Raw genomic sequence first — 20,938 nt, 5'->3', positions numbered from 1 at the left:
TACAATACATCAGGCGTATTTCACGCAACATCGTATTAAATTCGTTCATTTAATGAAGCAGCCAACCCATGTCAATTATGTGCGATACCACTCTTATTTTTCTATGTGTTAGGAAATATTCTTGTTTAAATTAAGCAACCTTCTCCTTCTTTTATATGGAATACCTTGATGAATAACTCATTAACGTACTACATTTTGATAATATTTTTACGCCCTCAATAACTCTTGAACGTATTGCCAATGTCAACAAGTTATATCATCTACAGAAATATGTAATATTAAAAAAAAGCTTTCTCAGAGCAGTCTTGTTACGAATAAAATAAAACTCTGTCTTTATGATACGGTTTTGCATCTACTGTAATAATTTTTTTCGATGAGAGAAATGACTTGATCTGAAAGTTATATTGGTTGCTGACGTTTCGCACAATAACATCAAGACAGTGATAAGCGACTACAAGTTAATCAGCGATAGCAAAGATATTTTTATTTTATTTAGTTTCATCTATGCTATAAACAAGTTTGAATGAAAATTTCCATATTTCAGGTTCACAAACATTCACGAGCATATGCTCCAGTCAAATACGGATGTGAGGGACTTTCCTACCAATATCTTTTGTAACGACTGTCCCAGCATGGTGGTGCCATTGAAAAAAATTTCAATTACAAGATTGTTACAGGTAAGCTGCAAGTAATATAAATCATCTTCACAATAATGCAGCTTAAATACATGGGCTTTTCCCACTTGAAAATGTTGTCTTGTCAGAACTGCTCCTCATATTGCAATTAGGTAATTCCATCTTGTTCTTAATATCTCTCGATATGAATTAAGGTGTAGGTAAAATAATGTTGATTTTTCTTCACACCTTCTTCTTAATGCTAATTAAATCAACCGTTAAGTATTTAAAAATCGAATTTGACCATCGGTATACTGGGGAAGGGGATATTTTCCGGTCCTACAGTGTTTACAACCCCGATTCGCTGTAGACAGCTTGAATGAAATTAACCGAAGGCGTGACGATGTTTGGGAATATGTAGTGTAACGTGGAATTTCTCAACCTAATCAGCTCGTGATCTGGAAAGGTATTTCAGAAGCGATCTGGGTAGCTCAGTGGTCAGAGCTGCTGCCCGGAATGAGAAGGTACCCGGATTTGAATTCCGAACCAGTCCGAGCTGTGAAACACTTTTGCTGGACCCATCGGAAATACATGTCACAATAGAAGACAAAAATGCTATGTTTGATAATTATGTGCATTTAATATTTTATTTCAGTAATTGCATTCAGTCACTGTGTGTCCTTATTTTAAAAAGTATGGATTTACGAGAGGTAATTCAGATTGGGTAAGGTCAGACATGACGTTCATGTATTGTATGTAATGGACAGCTGGTCGTGATCAAAGAGTATGGGATAGAGTGGAAGGTCCCATAAGATCCAATGTTAGACCTGGAGACAACAGCGAAAAGCACGTATGATAAATACATCGTTAAAACTTTTTGAGAAGTTATACCAGTTTTATAAATAACAGGAAAACGCAAGTATGGCGGCCTGTAGGCGTCGGCGTTGAACTGCGCAATTTTTTGAATGTGTCACAAAAAGCCCTTGGCGAATAAGTACAAAGTTAATTCCTATTTTATATTGTTTATTAGATAGCCAAAATATGAAAGAGTTGTACGCCATACCGATGCGGCGTCTCAAACTGTCCGCCATACCTCATTAAACGTGTCATTTTTTTTATGCTCTATTGAATTACGAGTACAGAGCTAATTTTTTGCACAGTGATAGAAAGAGATGTTTCATCACCGATCGTGGCCATGCCATACCGTTCCGGTGTCTCTGAATACCCGCCATACTGATTCAAAGATGTCAAATTTGGCTTACCCACGTATTATAAGTACGCACTTGAAAAAAACATTTTTTATTTGATTTTGATCTCTAGAAGATAAGTCAGTAAGTGCCATACCGATATCATATCTGTAAGGCGAGGAACAAACCTGTGAAGGTGTCACATTTTGACAAGTGTGATGCATAACAGGTACAAGTGCCATACTTATGTTTTTGAGACATTTTGATTTAGCATCGTACATTCACATTTCTTCTATGAATGTGATGTGAATTTAGTATAAGACAAAATTAATGAAATAAATGGCAACAAGTCAAATAAATTGTATCGAAATTATATATTTAGATAGTTGAGGTGCCGCTGACCTAGCATGTCCTATATATATTTCGTGACGTCAGAAGCGGGGAAATCACCCGCACAAATCCTGATAGAACGGGGGTGCGAATCTGACTGGGAAAATTTTCAAAACATAGCTTGAATAAAATTGTACGTCTGTATCTCAGTCACTACTATCGCAGATCACTGATAACGTCTAATAAAAATAACGATGAACTCAATAAAATCACGTCGCGTCAAACATGGCCGATCGGGCTAGCGACTTGTTGAATATTCACCGCTTGTACGATGTCAGAATTTCTTTCAGTTTTGCCAGGGAGATACCGACGTACAAAAACACACACGTAATCGGGGAAAACCTATAGCACCAGTCAATTTGCTGTAAATATGGCACGATTTGTGCGGGCGATTTTCAGGTGACAGGAGCCCGTTCTGATGCACGAGAAGTCTGTAATTTAGTTCAACGTTGAACCTCCAGAAGCGCTGTAGTCGACCGAAGCGGTACCAGATGGTAAAACGACATGGTAATACGCACACGCCCTATGTTTCTGCTAAAGCAACAATCTGCAGTGCCGACGAGAGCATAGGCTTTTAGGTGGATACGAAAAAATGTACAACTCACTCAGAATAACCGTTAGATTTTGAAATTCGTGCATATTATAAGGCATCGTTGGGAAATGGTAACATCAGTTCACAATCGCGGTGATTATTCGTAATCGCACGTAGCCCGACTATACGTAAACGGGGCATTCCATGCGAAACCGACCAACCCATGACCTCGGCCAATTTTTATCCTATTAAAAATTTTACACTTTCTTGTACCTGCCAAAAACAGTCTTTCTGAAATATTTTAGATGTTTGTCTCAACCCATCCAAACACCATAAATTTATCAAAATATCGCACAATTTTTTTTTAAATGCTCATGGCTTTTCCAAAACCCGATATTAAAATAATGTTTAGAGAGATGGCAAAAAGATATGGATCATCGACGTGGGATCCGCGAATTAGTGATGAGAACTAGTGTGAATGAAACGAAATGATGTAGAGATGTAGAGAGATGATGATTAACAGTAACCGAGGATTTTTATTGGTTTTGATGCGGCGATACCGAGCGTATCGCAAGAGAACGTTACAGAGAGTGAAGATTTTACAGAGCGAGAGAACACATAGATTATACACATACATGATTTCGAGATAGTAGACAATACATGAGATACAGCTGATGGGTTTTGAGTCGCGACACGGGCAAGCGGCGAGATTTGACGCAGAGACGGCAAGTAAACATTGCACGCGAGTGTGCGTAAATGTACGAGGACGATTTTGAGTGTCGCGAGACACACATTTAACTATTCGATACCTTGCCGAAACAAATAACATACTGTTTCTTTTCTCGTTTTGAATCGTAGTTCCGCAAAAAAAATTATTCTTTTTTATTTTATTGGAGGGTTTTGGGGCATTCTTTATCGAGTACGCACCACTTAAATCTGCCTTTTTTCATCGATTTGATAAAAAATCATTAACAAAACCGAAAATACCTATCCTTTAATTCCTGTTCGTCGAAAAGGCAGATGTAAATAGCGAATAATTGACATAGAATGCCCCATATACGCTCCGGATATCCTCATCTAATAGTAGCATCAATGTCCGCAAAATTGTCATACTTACAGATTATTGACCGAAAGATTAGATGCGGCAGTGAAATAAATACCGAAATTGCAGGAAACACGCAAGTATATATATGCAAGTATAGGCGTGAGGGTTTAGGGTTGAGATGAAAAATTGTGCTCTTAAACAGACCATTATTTATTTATTTATAGCAAATTTGGGGGGGGGGGGGGGGGTGGACCGGTTGATAATCGTCCGAGCCTATTTTAAAGATTACCCTAATACATACGCGAAATTGTTTCTGAACCGGATGTGTTTAACAAAAAATCTATGTCATTGTACATACATACAATTACTGCATACAACGGTTCAAGATTCGTGGCGAATATTTTACAGGGCCGATCCTTGTTAAAATTCTGATGAAGAATTTGCTTGCCAATTTTTTCTGTTTTTAATTCTCAACAAATAAGGATTTCATACTTTATTTGCTTCGTTTCATTTGTCAATTACGCCTAGTTCTGAATGATGCTACCAAAATTTTTTTTTACATTAGACGAACTACCTGAAAGTTACTCATTAGGTGGAAATCGTTATAAAACTACATACCGTGACTTCTTGTAGATGGTATACGCTACGGATACGCTAGAGAGTTTTGGGTTGGTTTCTGCATCGTATACGACCTACGAAAAGTCAGGGTATGTGTTACTGTTGTACATCAAATCCGGCACAATCCTATAAGATTTCACAGAAATTTGAAACTCTCGAAGGAATCAACTTCTTCGGATTCCGAGTACTATCCCTCACACCCCACTGTCCCCACTATCCGCGCGGCCGTCACTTCTGCGTTTCCTCGCGTACCGTCCACATTCACTTCTCGCGGCGAACGAAGCAAACGCGAGTGTTTTGGTAATTTGCCGTGTCACAAGTTCTAATCACGTGCAAATTTTCACGCGGCCAGTGTGTATACATATATTTGTTACAAACAACAATAATCTTGTGAGTGCAACAATGGATGAGTTACGTCGCACGGCTGAACCGAAAAAAGGTTAAATTTGACGCGCCGACGAACGAATCGTTCGTTGCGATGATAAGTGTTTTATACTGCAAATCTCTGTTATGCAATTATACATATCATTTACAAGAATCCTGCTAAATCTGCACTTGCTATGCAGGGTGATTCGTAATTCACAGCAAATACTTGACAGGGCGAATCCTTGTCAAAATTGGAGTCGAAAGTTCCTAAGAAATTTTTCGGGAAAACGCCTTTTTTCATTCGAAGAAATGGAAATTTAATTTTTTCGGATTTCTGTTTAGATCAACCTTTTAATTTCTTGGGTCATCGTCAGAATTGATATCGAAATTCCCCGGTTAATTTGTAAATAATTTGTACGAAAATTTTTCTTTCACAGCTGTCTCGGGGGGGTCACTGGGAGTGTAAATTCAAAATGGCGACCAAATCATGCTAATGCGTATATTAGAAAAATGGTTTTTTTAGGTTAAAATGGTTTTTCTTGAATAACTCGGCCGGTTTTGATTTTACGGAAAAACCGTAGAAACAAAAGTTGTATCAATTTTGATTCTCTACAAGTTTAGTTCCTGCAGTTTTTCTTCTAAGATCAAGATTTTTGGAATTAAACCTGAAAAAAGCGACAAATTCGAAATATTTCCATTATCTCGTTTATTTTCAACTTAATGGCATAAATGAATAGTAACGAACTTGTTGATAATCAAATTCTGAACAACTTCGGTTCCCACCTTTTTTTCCAAAAATCGATATTTTTGGAATTTAACCCGAAAAGGAAGGATTCTCCGTCAACTCGGCCACTTTTTTTTCGACCATCTCAGATCTGCCACATAATTGGTTACATCAAAGTACTACTAAAAGATACTCTGCGTGAATTTTTTCAGATTCCTCAATTCATTATTTAAGAAATTGCCGTTTTTTCTCTCAAATGAATATACACTACCGTTCATAAGTATGGAAACACTCGCCCCAGATTGTTCTCACTGTACCCATGATGCTCATTGTATTTCTACGAAAATGTATACCGCTGAGGAGTGGGGAGGGACTTCCAGCATTTTCATAGTATATAAAACAAATGTAGAAAACAAATCGTCTTGTTTACGTTTGCTTCGAAAGAGTGGCGTTCGAAAGATCGTCGTTTTTTTGACATTTGTTTCGATCGTCGTTCTGTTATACATTTTTAAAAATATTGAGTAACCAAATTGTATACGTGTTTCAAATTTTCTTTTCTCTGTTCTCTTCGTATATAATCATTTTGATTTTTCGTTGGGAGTGTGCAGAACATAAGAATTGCTGAATGCTTCGTTGCGAATACCACAATTTTATCGGAGCCTAGATTCGAATGCTCGGAGGGTTCAATTATTATAATCGTACGGTAATTTTGTTTTCCGATAATTGGAGAAATTTACACGTGTTGACATGTACCCTAAGTACGATGCAAATATGCGAGAAATTTCAAATCTTAAGGAAAATAAATATTACGACTGTTATTATTTCATCATATAAACCATAAAAAGTCAGTTGGGACGAAAATTAGGTTCTTGATTCAGAAATATCATTCTGACAAAAAATGACCGCGTATTTTCCAAAACAATGAAAGCTTTTTCGAAGTGATATGTGAGCATAAAAAGTCAAAACCTATTTCTACGATTTTTTTTTCCGGAAGCGCCGAGTCATTCAATTTTGTTGCAAAATGAGCGCGCAGTAAACTTGAAGAATCAATATCTCATCTCCGGTTCTATTTGACGTAGAAAAATGATTCACAGCACATTCGCGAGCAGAGAGGATAAGCTTTCGTAGAAAACTTTGGTTTATCCGGAAACATTAAACATTGTGATTGTTATTAACGAACAAATTGTTTAATGGTACCATTTTTTGGCGAGGCTTCGACCATTTTATACATTCTGTAAAAAATCTTTCCGATTACAAATAATTCGTCGGGTTTGACGAGGAATTTCCCATTCGTATTCATTCCGAATGACTATGCGTTGGATATCTGCTATCGGTAGTAAAATATTGAACACGGTGAAATTTAGAGTGATTCGTAAAAAATGAATATCTTAATTTCAAAAGAATTATCTCAACTTTTCTGATTATTCAAGATGATCAAAATTTTTTGTCACACTATTCCATTTCATCAGATTCGACCATTCACTTTTCACATTTTTGTGTATAGTGAGATGGCGCCGACACATGGTTATAAGAGAACAGAAGAGGACCCATGTATTTGTATGTGTCTTCATATAATAAGGAGGGGAGAGCACGAATTCTCTGCCAAAGTATATTTTTATCGTCAAGTACTAATCATGTTATAGATTCTGCATTGAAAAAGCGAAACAACCAAATGAACACGCTTGTATTTTACAGGATAATCCGTCGTAACCGTTGGATGGTCGCAATGTCACATGCCGCGAGGATATCTTGATGGAGTGGTGAACTATGTTCAAATTACACTACTTCGCAAAGGATGTTAGAAACTCTCATCAACCGGGAGAAGGAACTGTTTCGCACAACCCGCAGCTTCATAGTTACCTCGAATCTCGGATACTATTTCCTTGCATTTAATATTTCAGAGGGTATAAAAATAATCCTCAACGTCAATGTCAATAATTGTTTCATATATCCATAGTAACATGAATAAAGTGTTCCAATATTATATATAATCATTTTTTGAAACCCTTTTCACTAGTAAAATAGCTTCGAACATAAAATTATTTCATTATTGTCAGTAGAGTTGTGTGTAACAAGCGATGTACAATTTCAGAATGATTCCGATATAGTAGTATCCCGAAGTTACGCTATGGGTCGTTCCGGCACTGACGGCGTAAGTCGAAAAAAACGTAAGTCGGGGTGCACGTTTTATACAACTGTATAATGTATATATGTATATATATGTATAAATACTCAACAGAGATAATCATGTATGTACCTCATAGAGAACCTCTGAAGCAGAATGAAAAATACTCTTTATTTTCGAAATACAAAATGTTCGAGCACAGTCGTCTGACGACACAAAGATTTTTTTTTCTCGCGCACAGTCACTATCCGTAGACTGAGCGAATAATCGAATACAATGTAATGCATGGACGGAAAATAAACATGACCATTCAAGTTTGCGACAAGGAGAAGCGGAGTTGGGGGGAGGGGGGCGGGTGACCGATGGCGTAACTTCATAAAACGAGACCACAACGATTCGTACCGGTTTTGTTTCAATCATATTTTTCGAACATATTTCCAAATATCTACAAATGGTGAATGGTGATATTTATGAAATCATTTTGAAAATACTTCGTGCTGTGTAAAACTAATATTGCGCGATATGTTTTAATGTATATCGGACATTCTTTTACAACCAAACACCTTTGTGACCGACACATTTTTGATTCAGCTAAAATTTTTGTGATGGGTTCTATACCGAAAAAATAGGGATACGTATTCGAGGATTTTTTATTTCACATATTTCGTAAAATAGAGGGGATCGAAAATTTGATGATTTGGTGTTTTTTGGCTTGGAAGACTCGCTTTCAAAAATTCATAACGCTGCGCCGGTTCTATTTGAGCTGGAAAGCGTAGGATTAGAGGTATACAAGATGGTTAGGTGATAAATGAAAAAATATTCATAATTTCAATCTTTTTTTTCCCTGTTTATTGAACGTAATACTTCCGCAGGACGCTGAATATTTAAATGTGATTCTCAGATTATACGTAAACGAATTTAAGTTGACCGTACGGTCCGCCAAGATAGCGTAGATGCAACCGTATCTTCTCACTGGCTGTCGTCACCTTCTGGAACAAATCTTCATATTCTTGGAGGGCCTTGGTCAGTCGGTTCGGTAGAAAAATCGTGAAAAAGTCCACCAAGTCCAGAACGATTTTATCACCAAATTTCGTTTTAAGCCAACAAAGGTCACTGATTCGGTATTCGAAGTATACTTCAAGGTCCGAAAGCTTTTTCAAGGGCAGAAGTATCTCTAGGCGAGTGACTTCGTTCAATTTTGAAAAGTCTATGATCGTTACTGTAGAGTTGTATGTGCTCAAAATCTCTTGTGAGTTGATTGAGGTCAGATCTGATTTTCAACAGATGTTTTACTTCTCCATTATTCTTGATGAGCAGTTCTAGTCGTTTCTTCAATTCACGTTGTTGTTCCAAAACACTTCTCATTTGCAAGAAGAACAGCTTCAGACTGGCGATGAAGTTTTCACTTTTGACTTATATAACGTTACCCCACCACATGATTCAAAATTTGGTGAGGGGTAAGGAATGTCACGTGAATGATATCAAATACGTATGTTTGTGTATGCGCACGCACCTTTCAGAATTCCCAGAGCGATAGGAACCCAACACCGCAGATCATTGTCTCTGAATGTACCGCGGCTATGGGTTTGCCTTGCACTCTGGTCTTGACTAAACCCGTTCAAAATTCATCGTTGAGTTTACATGACAGTTACAAGCCAAAAAAATGTCACGGGGTTGATATCAAACCGGCATTCGAGTAAGTGGAAATCAATTCTCGGAACTATTAATTTTGGAATGTTACGTGGTTGATAACGTGGGAAAAGATTGTGGGGGTGGTTGATGTTACACATCAGCAGTCCTACCGTGGGAAAGGAATTTGGAGTGGTTAATGTCACCCATCAGCAGTCCTATCGTGAGAAAAGAATGCGGGATGGTGAAAAAGTTCTCACCCCCGCTGCACCCTCTACCGTTGACAGACGAGCACTACATAAAGACTTTGACCTTCGGTCGGTAAGATTGTCGGTAAAACAGCACGATTTTGACCTTCGACCGATAAGAATTGTTGGTAAAGCAGTGCGATTTTCACCGTCGACCGATATAACTGTCGATAAGGTTGCATGGTTTCAACCTCATGTCGGTACGGCAGACTGTGACGTCATCGTGGTAAAGAGTTCGAGTCTGGGGTGAATGTCGGTAAGCGTCGGTAACAAGAATCTGCGTGTAGAACTTTCATAGCTATACTACTATCAAGTCTATGTAAGCAAACTTGATGCCATTCTATTTACCTCAACCTCACCCTCTGATGAGCCGCCAAAGTTTTTCAACCCTGGCCCCATTTCTTTCTTTTCCGTAACACTTTCCTTATCCTGGTCATAACGAATGGCTGATGAACACTTATCGAGGAGTTCTAGATACATCACTAATATTTATTCACAAAGAACACACTAAATACCGCTCACGGCTCGCGGTTTGAATTACGGGTTTGCACGTGTTTAACGAAGACTGCTGCTAAGGCCGTTAGTTCGTATGACGGGCGGCCTAAGCCAGAGATGGCGCTAGCAAGCAATCACTTTTCGCGGTGAAAATCCGCTGTTTCATGCTTCAGCTCGTGAAAGTTTTCTGGCAACTCTAAGTTCGATTTTATTGCTCTTACTCCTAAATTAAAGGTGAAGGATGTATCTGTGTCGTATATTTCGTAGAATTGTGAAAAAAAAATCCTTTGCCTTCAAAATGCTTCTCATGGAAGTTCGATATATTTATAAATGACGGAAAAAACTTGCATCGCGTGAACGTCTGCAAGCGGCAGTTCCGCCGGAAGTAGGCAACGTCCTTAAGGTGCTTTTGAAGACGCGCATCAACCAGGTTCAATAGAAGGAATATAGATCTCCCGCACAACCGACTCGTAACTTTCGTCTCTCGCTCTTGGGCGGAGCAGTGCATACTGGTGAAAAGTAACTTACTTCACCCTCTAATCTATTATCTACGACAAATCGTAAAATCAATTAATCAATACTGAGATTGAAAAGTGGTATGGATCTCCCACACAACTGACGAGTAACTTTCGTCTCTCGCTCTTGGGCAGAGCGGTGCTTACTGGTGAAAAACTTATTTCACACTCTATTACTTATGACAAGGCACAGAATCTATAAATCAATACAGAAATTGAAATGTAGCATAGACTTTACATAAACGTTTAAAGATGTTCAGCATATTACCTATTCCCACGAGATGTTCAATATCAAAGTACAAATCGAATTTCAGTGATGTTCAGTGATTAAGAACTAATTTCTCAAGTGAATTGTCCCTCGCTGCTGATGTACGATCCTGCGTTTGGTTCGTTTATATCTGAAAAACTAGCTGCCCATGCACATATCACACCAATTTTGCTTCAGTGAAAGCTTTGAGTGTCTAGAATATAGAAAGATTGTGTTAATATTCAGGATAGATAGAAAAATAGATTACGTAAAACAGAGTACTATATATTTCATACATGCTTTCACTCAAAGTTATGTCTCGAAGAATATATCAACCATAAATAGTTTTCAAGTGATTATCTGTGGACCTTATAGATTGCATTATGTAGCACTAAAATATCCAACCTCTGATGATAAACGAATGAATCAAAACCGAACTAGCATAGACCTGGGACTAGCTATCACGGAATACAATATAATCAACTTTCGGAGGTAAAAAAGTTCAAAAAAGAAATACCAAGGCAAGCAAATGCTTGTAAGCAACTTGTTTGTTGTACGGAATGGTCAACATATTCTGCATCATGTGCCACACAGCTGACGGATCGTTTTCGAATTGTGTTGTTCAATGAGAGCTTAGTTTCCTGCATATTCCAATCCTTGTCCTTCGCGTTTTGTGAGTATCAGTTTATTTCTGTAGATGCCAGATCTACGCTTTGTTAGTGAACCCACATGAGAAAGGCGATAGTATACTTGCATCCACCTGTCAACCAAGATACTAAATTGAAGATACTTCACACATATTTTACGTCGAAACGTATTTCTTCGAATATACTGTGACGTGGATTTTTCCTGCACCTCGGTCACTCGGAGCGAATGACCGAGAACTTACCGCATGCACAATAATTCGGCGTTCATGATGTACCCTGGATCTAAAAACGATATCGTGAAGTTTTGTTGGGCGCCTAGCGTGATTACCACGCCTCGAAATCGTTATTGCGCTTTACCTCGGCAATATGCTCGGTAGCTGAGTACCGTGGAGAGGGAAGGAGTAATTTTTGCAGAAAGAAAGACACTCGAAAACCACACGCCACTTAACAAAAGAAGTAAAATAAAATCTTATATTTCCCAATAGCGGTGTTACGCCCCGACGTACTGCCTTGGTGTACCTTTTTCAAAATTCCATTTCATTTCATTTCTTTAATTTCTTCAATGCATAGATATTATTTCATCAAAATCTCATATTCTAATAACGGCGAGTTCCACCCCTCCTGGCAAAAGTCACGTAGAGACCAACAATGATCCCTATTATAAGGTTCGACTTTCTTCTATTTAACTGGTACCAAGAACGGGGATGAGGGACTGCTGAATTAGCATCAGTAGCGCTCAGTCTGAAAATATCCCTCTTTTTAAGTTAAAACTATAACCAGTAACTAGGATAAACCACTACCTTTGGAACCACCAAATTAAAATAGATTACTTATTAGGATTTATGAATGAATGTGTGAACATTGCATGTAAATATCTTTTGTTCGTATCTTCAATGTGTCACCGACGAGATTGAGAATCGTCGAAACGACGCTGAAGATCGAGAAGTAACGCTGACCGTGTGGATTTGGGCGCCACGAGGTCGCCCTCGCACCTCATTGGCTAATTACCGTTGTAACTTATTACAAATGTAGCTCCTTGGACCCCCGGGCCCAAGAAGCCGCGTCTTTCGTCTGTTAAGTCGCGAGGTGCGTGGACGTCAACCCGTATTAGCCCTTCTTGAGCAATAGTAGCGTTCGTAAAATCTTAGTTGTGACCGGCCTAAAGTCTTGCGCTAATTCGTCAAATTGAGCATTCAGTTATTCTGTTAGCTGCAATAGACTCACTATCTTCTACGTTTCCATCTTTTCAGTGCTTTACTAAATCTCATCTTTTCGAGAATAGACATTTTTATGCCATTCCATTTTCCGTAATTGAATTGAGTTCGGCCCTGATTCAACCGAATCAGGTAATTTTAAGTGCTAATAATAATAACTACACTAGCGTCTTTGATAAATAATCTTTGGAATCATCTTTAACATATATCAAAATCAGGAAATTGACACTTTCAACTATAGCTTTCGATAGTAAGATATCATTCTAAATCCACAAAGACTAAGTGCCCGACGTTCAACATCGTTCGATTCGTCAACTCTTCCGAACTTGAGGTGAGGCCCTGGTCCAGAATTCTACTGCGCAGACCGACATGGTCCGACGGCTCTCAATCTCGTCGATCAATTCACCTAAAGATAAGTCAATCCGAGTGTTAATCTTCGAAATTGAACGAATTCATGTTTCACTTTTATAATCAAAATTTACTTTAGTAATATTCATTTAAAAGCAAGTCTAGAATTGGTGGCTAGCTTCACTACCCCCAATTAAATCATACTTATTGTTTCCAAGATTAAACCAACAAGAATTAACAACAGGATATATAATTGATATAAGATAATCTAAAGAGAGAGATAAAATATCGAATATTCACGACCAGCTAGTAATAACCATCGTTCAGAGTAGATGTTCCTGGTACCAAATACTATTATCCTTCAAAATAGAATAACACATAATTTGCCAACACCCGCAAACGGTCAAATTCAGTTATTCTGCAGGTTCTCTGCATTTGAATATAAATTCGTTCGTCGGCGTGGATCGTTAAACGAACTCAAAGGCTTTATAAATTGTTACTTTAGGCTTTTATGTCATTATCACCATTCATTGTTATCAGACATTTCAATCACCAAATCATACAGAATATACTTCATCTTTTACCAGTTAAATCATATTGAACCATTTATTTTGAACGACTTTTTTCCCATTTTCATTATTATAAAATTGCCTCAACAATTAAAACAAACCTCACAGACTATAGCAACACGATTCTGCAAATTACCAGCTTATCGAAAGGTAGGTCTTTTCTTAGTTTTAATTTTTATTTATTGTCGTTACGTGGGAGCTTGATTATTCAATTCATCATTAACTACCACCGCTCAGTACACTCTCACCCCCACGTAACAGCGGTGATACAAAAACAAAAAAAAATAATTCAAAAGTCGCTCATCGCGATTCTAAAATTGAACAGAAAATTACACGTAACCTACTCTTTTTCTTACTCTACCGAGCTCGCGGCTCCCCAACTGAAATGTCACTCAACCATCACAAAATTGCCATATGCTATTCTCAATTTGCAAATTCACCGTTTCTTCTCCACAGCGATAATTGCTCAAAACCAAAAGTAAAACTACTTTCTCGACTGTGCGTCGTCGGGCTACCGAATAGACGGCGTCCTCAATCTCACCCAAGATCTCACCCGACTCGGAGCTTTGACGCTACCGCGAGCTGTCTTAAATCTGAACGTGACAACATAACTTAACCTAAACCTTATTTCAACTGAACAAATCCACAACGCCACTATATTTCAGACGCAACCAAAACTCACTACTCGAACTTCTCGTCTCAACCGCAGCTCAACACAACGGCAATTTCGACTGTACATCACCTCAACTTGACTAAACACTATCTTGAGTAAACGGCAACTCAACTAAGCGGAAGCACCACTAAATGTAACCTCATCTAAACACAATCTCAAGGTAACACAACTCAATTCACATCATCCTAACTGAACGGGTACGGAACTAAGCGCAGGCGCAACTAAACGTAACCTCAACTATTCGCTATCGCAACGCATCCTAAATCAAACCTTAAAATCCTCGAAAACGTTATTCGCTAATCCGAGCATTCCAATTCGGTACTTCCTGACCTACTCGAGATGTGACACTGAAAAACCCGACAACACGGCTCGACCCGGTATAGCGAAATTCGGCGATACTTGATTTCAAAAATGAGAGAGACTCAACTAAAACCTGTGACTCTACTCAACTTTCTCAAGAACTCAAAATTTACTCTACTCTAACACGCGTACTCAGGCTACGGTCATCAAGAAAAAGAATCGGCAAAGGAATTTCGAGTACTTTTCTACAACGAAAATCCAAAACGGCCATCCGTTACTCGGCAAGCCTTTTCGTAATTATGCTCGAAATTCAATCGCGGGGATAGAAGTAGCACTCACCCTCTATATCCTTGCAACCCCCTTTTCATTCCTCTCGCGATTTTTGGGCAACTTCATTACTTCGTGGAACTCCTCAAAACGTGACTACTTGTCACGACCGCCAGAACTAGAGTGGTTTCAAAAATCTACGATCTGCCGCAACACAGATTTCAATACGCCATTCCATACGTGACGTCATACCCACAAGAATAGGCAATAATCGATCTGTCATCGATTTCGTCGATTGCGCAACTCGACGCGCACCTTCAATAGCATCGCTGCGCAGAACTTAAAGCTAGATCGCAATCTCGTCCTCCGCGCAGCTCCATGATGTCTTGGTGGTGAGCGTGGTGCTCCCTCGTCGCTAGTCGGTCCGTCGCAATTTCGCTCGTCAATTGTTGGCAGGGTGAAGGGGAAGAAGCTGCGGCGCGCCGGCCGCCAGCGGGAATCGCGTCCACCTTGGATTCCCGCAATGCGGGGATCTGCGTCGGGTCCCCCTCCGCAGCCTGGACATCTTTCCTTCGCAATTGTCGCTAGTCCGCCACTCCGCAATTTTCTCGAATTCGGTGCCGACTTCTTGCCTGATGGCGTTGTAGCTGAAAAATAAAAAAAAACAAAAAACCTGAAATATCTTACGCTATTCGCTAAGATGTCCCCTCTCGTATTTTCGGATGCGTGACCCTAGTCCTGACGCTCTTTTGCAAAAACTTTGCGACTCAATTTCGAAAATTCTTTAATTTTAGTTCCGCCCAGGGTTCAAGGAGCCTCTTGTAACGACCATCAAAAATGCCACGTTACAATACATATAAGCTGATACCGCATACTCGTGACATTCTGCAGATTGCCCATCGTATTGTATAGAGGAAAATTAATGAATTCATCACAAAAAAAAAAAAAAAAAACGATTGAAAATGCCGAAAATGTGACAGAACAAGCTGAACAATTTGTACAAGGTGTAAAGCAAAATATAAAAATACACGGTTTATCGAATGTCTATAATTCAGATCAAAGTGGTTTCGAATTGGACATGCATTCTAGAACTTTAGCAGCCGAAGGAGAAAGGAAGGTGGAATGTCTAGTGCAGTCCGTTGCTTCTACTACACACAGTTACACAATTCATCCAACTATATCAGCTGAAGGAATACTTCTTTCCCCACTTTTTGTCGTCCCAAAAGAACCAAGTGGTATGTTCGGTCCAATTGTGCAACAGACATTGTTTGGACCAGATAATGTGTACAATCTACATAGAAGGATCGAAGTCCGGTAAACTTACTTCAGGTATGAACGGGTTATGAATTCCCTGATTATTTACTTATGGAAATGAAAAAGTTGTGTGTACAGTAGTATCATATTATGATATTTTGTGAACATTTTAAAACTTGGTTGCAACATGTTTTTTTCCCCAACGTTGGTTCAAAAAGTGTACTATTGATTGATTCATGGAATGGCCACTGCCCTGCATCTGTACGTGAGAAAACACCTCCGAATAGAGACGTAACATTGAAAATTATTCCTAAAGAAACAACCGGAAAGATGCAACCTCTTGACGTTTAAGGTTGTAGGGTGTGGAAAAAATTTTTCAGATTTCTCTGACAGTGTTTTATTGATGAATTATGATCTAAATTTGCATTTAAGAAATAACATTATTAAATTGCAATCCCTGACTCATGATCAATTTTCATCTCCACGGTATGTCAACCTTTTCAAGTATTCTTGGTTTAAAAGTAGTTGTACAGAAGTGAAGCCAGAAAGATACGAAAATCCTGTGGACTTCGGTTTCGGAGAAACTTGTTCCTCACATTGTGAAATGCCAGGATGCGATAATATTGCGATTATTCGTTGTTCCTGGTGCAAGAAGTCCTTATGTTTTTATCATTTTTTCGACGATTTACATTATTGAAGTACTTATAAAGAGTAATGTAATTTATATTCCTTCGAATACGGAAATAATGTGACATTAAATAGGTAATTATTATATTATTATAACATATTGTAGGGTTCGTAGTAAGTCGAGATTTGTATTCATCGTTATACAATAACGTGCACTTGACGGTCGACGGATAGCGAAAAAATCAGACCAGACGAAGAGAAAGAAAATTAGACTATAGACTTGGAGCTAAACTGACGTGCTCTGATTAATAAAATAAAATGCATCCCGATTTCCCTCATTCGTCGTATTCGTTTCATAAATCTATCAATATCATATTTACATAATTTTGAGCCATTTACCATGTGATGATTCCAAAATTGCAAGGTCACAATCAATAATATCAGATGATGCTCGGCTGCACATAATGACTACATCTATTGGACAGGTCACCTGAAATTCAGATCCAAATTTAAACAGCCGTGAGAGCGGTGCGTATAAGCTATTTTAATTTTGTTACTTGGAATGGTTTTCGCGCCAGTCAATCAGAGAAACTAATTTATTTTTATCTTGTGTCTCGCATGATATGTCGCAACAGGCAGATAAAATTAGAACTCCGCCGAAACAAAATGTAATTCTCTTGGTGCTTCTGCGTCACAAGATATCTTGAATTTCTTCAATGGCATAGAAGCCATTGCATGTTAACTTTCCGATTTCTTTCAATGTGTTGGAAAAAAATAATAACCAAAGTCCTAAGTATTTATAGCATTAGCCATGTTGATTCCAAAATTTTAAGCTCGCAATCGATTCCAGTAACCTCACAAACTACTAAAATACCGGGCTCCGGAAGATTTCACGATTGTAGAAGAAACTACACCAGAAGCTGTTCGGTAATTTCTGGAAGTGATTTTTGTTATAAATGCAACCGAAATTTATTGAAACAAAAAAGCTCCTAAATTTTTCCTCAGAAAGAGCTTTGTGCTGTTAAATTAGACGAATTGAAGCAAAATAGTGCGATTCTAATGGGAATTCGCTGCACGTGTATAAGGGTAGTTCACCACCTGAGTGACGTTATTTCGGAAAACGCAAAAACACGTGTCCCCTACTTTTTTGTGCTGTTTAAAATGCAATTACTTTCATTAAAATCCGAACAATAGTTTTTTAGTTATGAAATTTTTTTTAACCTCAACCCCTGTAATTTTAGACTATTTAACCCCGTCGTAACCGGCCTAAATGAATTTTTCATTATTCGTCACAGGAATCATTCTCCAATTGGTTTCATTCAAATATCTCAACTGGAAGTATGCGAAACTATGAAATAACCACTGACGATACCCAACTTTGGGGGCTGATTTTACCCCTTTAAACCGTTTTTTGGCCGATAAAAAAAATACCTATCACTTAGATTTCGATGAAGAATAAGATATCCTTAAATGGTCTATAGTCTCAGCGAATCAACATGTACTTAGCCAACAGTAGCTTTCACCCATACCTAAGACAATCCACAAACAGTGGCACAGGTTTTGGGGCTGAAAATTTCGATTTTAAGTTTTTGTTTATATCTTGCTAAACACATTAAAATGAATAAACTGCGAAAATTTCAGAGTTTTTGCTACATACGTAATAGAGAAACACCCATTCTTGCGTTTTTCTAATTTTTTTCGTTTTTTAAAGTTTTTATCCGACTGAATAATAAAACAAATACATCGGCAATACTATTTTTTATCCAAAACTTTCTGAACATTTCATACAGATTTATTTCCAAAATTTAAAATTCGTATTTTCACTATGAATCATGAGTCAAGTGAAAAATAACAGAATTCCGAAATAATTTTTTTTGATTCTTTTCTCTAAAGCTGAGACAATGTAACATAAAACCACGCGTAAAAAAATGCCAATACTGTGGGTTTGGCAACAAAAAAAAAAAAAAGTCATGTAGTTAGTTTATTGAATGTTCACGCTCACACTATTTTACATTTTGTTTTTTCAGTCGTTAAACCCAGAGTGACTTGTAATAGTGTATATGTATGTACACTCATTCTAGGCATGCAATTTACAACTACATGTACTAAAAATAAAAGAGTGAATTTGAAAAGTTGAAATAAACAAAGACAATTGCGAAACACTTGAACAACACTCGCGCTACACACTACACAAGACACTCAACGCAGCAGAGTTCAATGAAAACGTGCGCCGCGAGCCGCGAACTGATTGCCGCTGGAACTTCTGAGTTGCAGTGCTGACATAGTCGTGAAACTAAACATGACAACAGTCGAAGCAATTGGCTTCTCATGACAAGTAAAAAATATATTTGGTTCGGGATGAAAAAATAAAAAATTCATTGACGTGAAATGAGACGATCGTAATAAAATATGATTAGCTATAACATTTCGTATTTGACCAAGCATCAAAGGTGAGGTGTGGTAGCAGTCGCGAAAATTTTCGGGTGGGTAAACAGGGTGATTTTAAATCGCCTCAGACTAATATCTCTAGACCTAACAATAAGCAAAATATGAAAAAACACCTTAAAACAAACCTTTTGGATGTCGAGGGAGAAAGAATACGGTGCAGTTATATTTTTTGTAAGCAAGCGGGCTGAGCTATGCTGAAGTTCGACTTGTTTTTTTATAATCGGAATGGTATTGTTTTTCTTGCAGAATCTGAAAGAACATCAGATTCTGTATTAAAAATATCTGGACATATATGTATAGTATAAAAATAATTACGAGATAAGAGCTGAGCGGTTTGGATCATAACAGGGAGGTCAAATTGATATAAAATACTCAAAGTCTAAAAATGTATCAATAAATTGAAAATAAGAATCACACGTATTGTCATGATTCAAATATAACCGCGCAATGAACACGATAGGAGCGGATGATGTTAGACCTAGGGAGTGGAATATCTGGTCACAAATTTAAAATTGAAGAAGAAGGAGTTGCTTGGTCTATGTCTCTCCAGGCGGAAGAGGTGTGGAGGTTCCCCTCTCTGAAATTGAGTCATAACACATCAAAAATCGACGAACTAATAATAATGAAGTGAATTTAAACCACGAGGAAGAATATTTCAAATTAATTATTTAAAGAGGGATGATGTAAAACGAAGAAACAACAAAAGTGAAATCCAAGAATAAAGTGCCTCGACGACAGACAGTTATTTACAATTATTTATAATTTTAACAATATACACTATATTAAACAATATAATAACGGAATGAATGAATTGTGGAATGGATGAATGAATGAATTTTAAACCTAATGACGGCTCGTGTTTTAATATATTTTTAAATAAATTAAATTTCACTCTGCTATTCGTACCTTATGAAATATACTTAATATTGATTACGCATAATTTTCAATTTTCAAAACAGTCTTATAGTATGTTTGTACATACGTATAGCATTGGCAACATTTCATGCAGATTTCAAAATTGATATCATATAATTTACGTTAATTTTCGAATGACTCATAATGTAAGGAAGACTTAACAGGTGAATTCTGTACTGAAAGCTTAGAGCATATACAGTACTGGAAACGATCTTTTGCGAAAAATTCAGAGTCCCAATAGTGTTCAGATTGGCACAAAATTTATCTGACCAATCAGGACTAGATGGAGTGCCGTGAGTGGTGCCCTCGTAGAGATATAAGAATCATAACGATACGAAGATATTGGCAGCGAAGCATAGGTAGGCCCTTCTGTAAGTGGAAACGTCCGCTGAATAGAGAAGGAAGAAAGATCTGACACCCATTCCTGTCTTTCTTGAACGACAATAGCGCGACAGGGACAGACACGGCTGTGGGACTTGTCATCTTTTTCTATCTCCTGGACGCTTTGAGCGATGCCACACCACCGTTATCTTAATATCTCTATGGTAAGAATTAGCCGAAAGCGTAATATTGAAATGGAAGAAGAGAGAAGAACTAGTGTGTCAATGTTACCCTTGTTCAATAACGCATGTTAAACAAAGGCAACTGGGACTCGTTGAGTTTCCCTCTCTCGTTGGCCGACAAACTCCATTTCTTATGTCTTGCGTGCCCCAAACCAGCTCTTACTTTCTTTATCTGTCACCCATTATTCAAATCAATTTCTACTTTTCTTGAAAAATCAGGAGCAATGTATGAAACGAGTATTATTAACGAGCTTGGCGTTATTTTAATGTTGAAGACGATTTTATTCGTCCCACTCGTATTAAAATATGTTGTTGAGTCGGAGAGGTCAGGTTATGCCGCTCGCGACGTGATATTTGCGTTTTGCTAGCTGTCAGCTG

At 37.9% G+C, this 20,938-nt stretch overlaps 1 protein-coding gene across 1 annotated transcript in view; it reads left to right on the top strand.

The window, feature by feature from the left end:
- The first annotated feature begins 240 nt into the window (after positions 1-240).
- The window catches only part of LOC124223693 (coiled-coil domain-containing protein 142), a 752,117-nt gene continuing 731,419 nt past the window's right edge, over positions 241-20,938 (top strand). The window contains exons 1-2 of the mRNA XM_069137953.1: positions 241-272; positions 545-677. Coding sequence (XP_068994054.1) covers positions 241-272; positions 545-677 — 165 coding nt within the window. The remainder of the gene's footprint in view (positions 273-544; positions 678-20,938) is intronic.

This window comes from Neodiprion pinetum, chromosome 7, assembly GCF_021155775.2.
Source record: "Neodiprion pinetum isolate iyNeoPine1 chromosome 7, iyNeoPine1.2, whole genome shotgun sequence".
Classification (NCBI taxonomy): Eukaryota; Metazoa; Arthropoda; class Insecta; order Hymenoptera; family Diprionidae; genus Neodiprion; species Neodiprion pinetum.
This window is presented reverse-complemented; position numbering and strand designations above follow the sequence as displayed.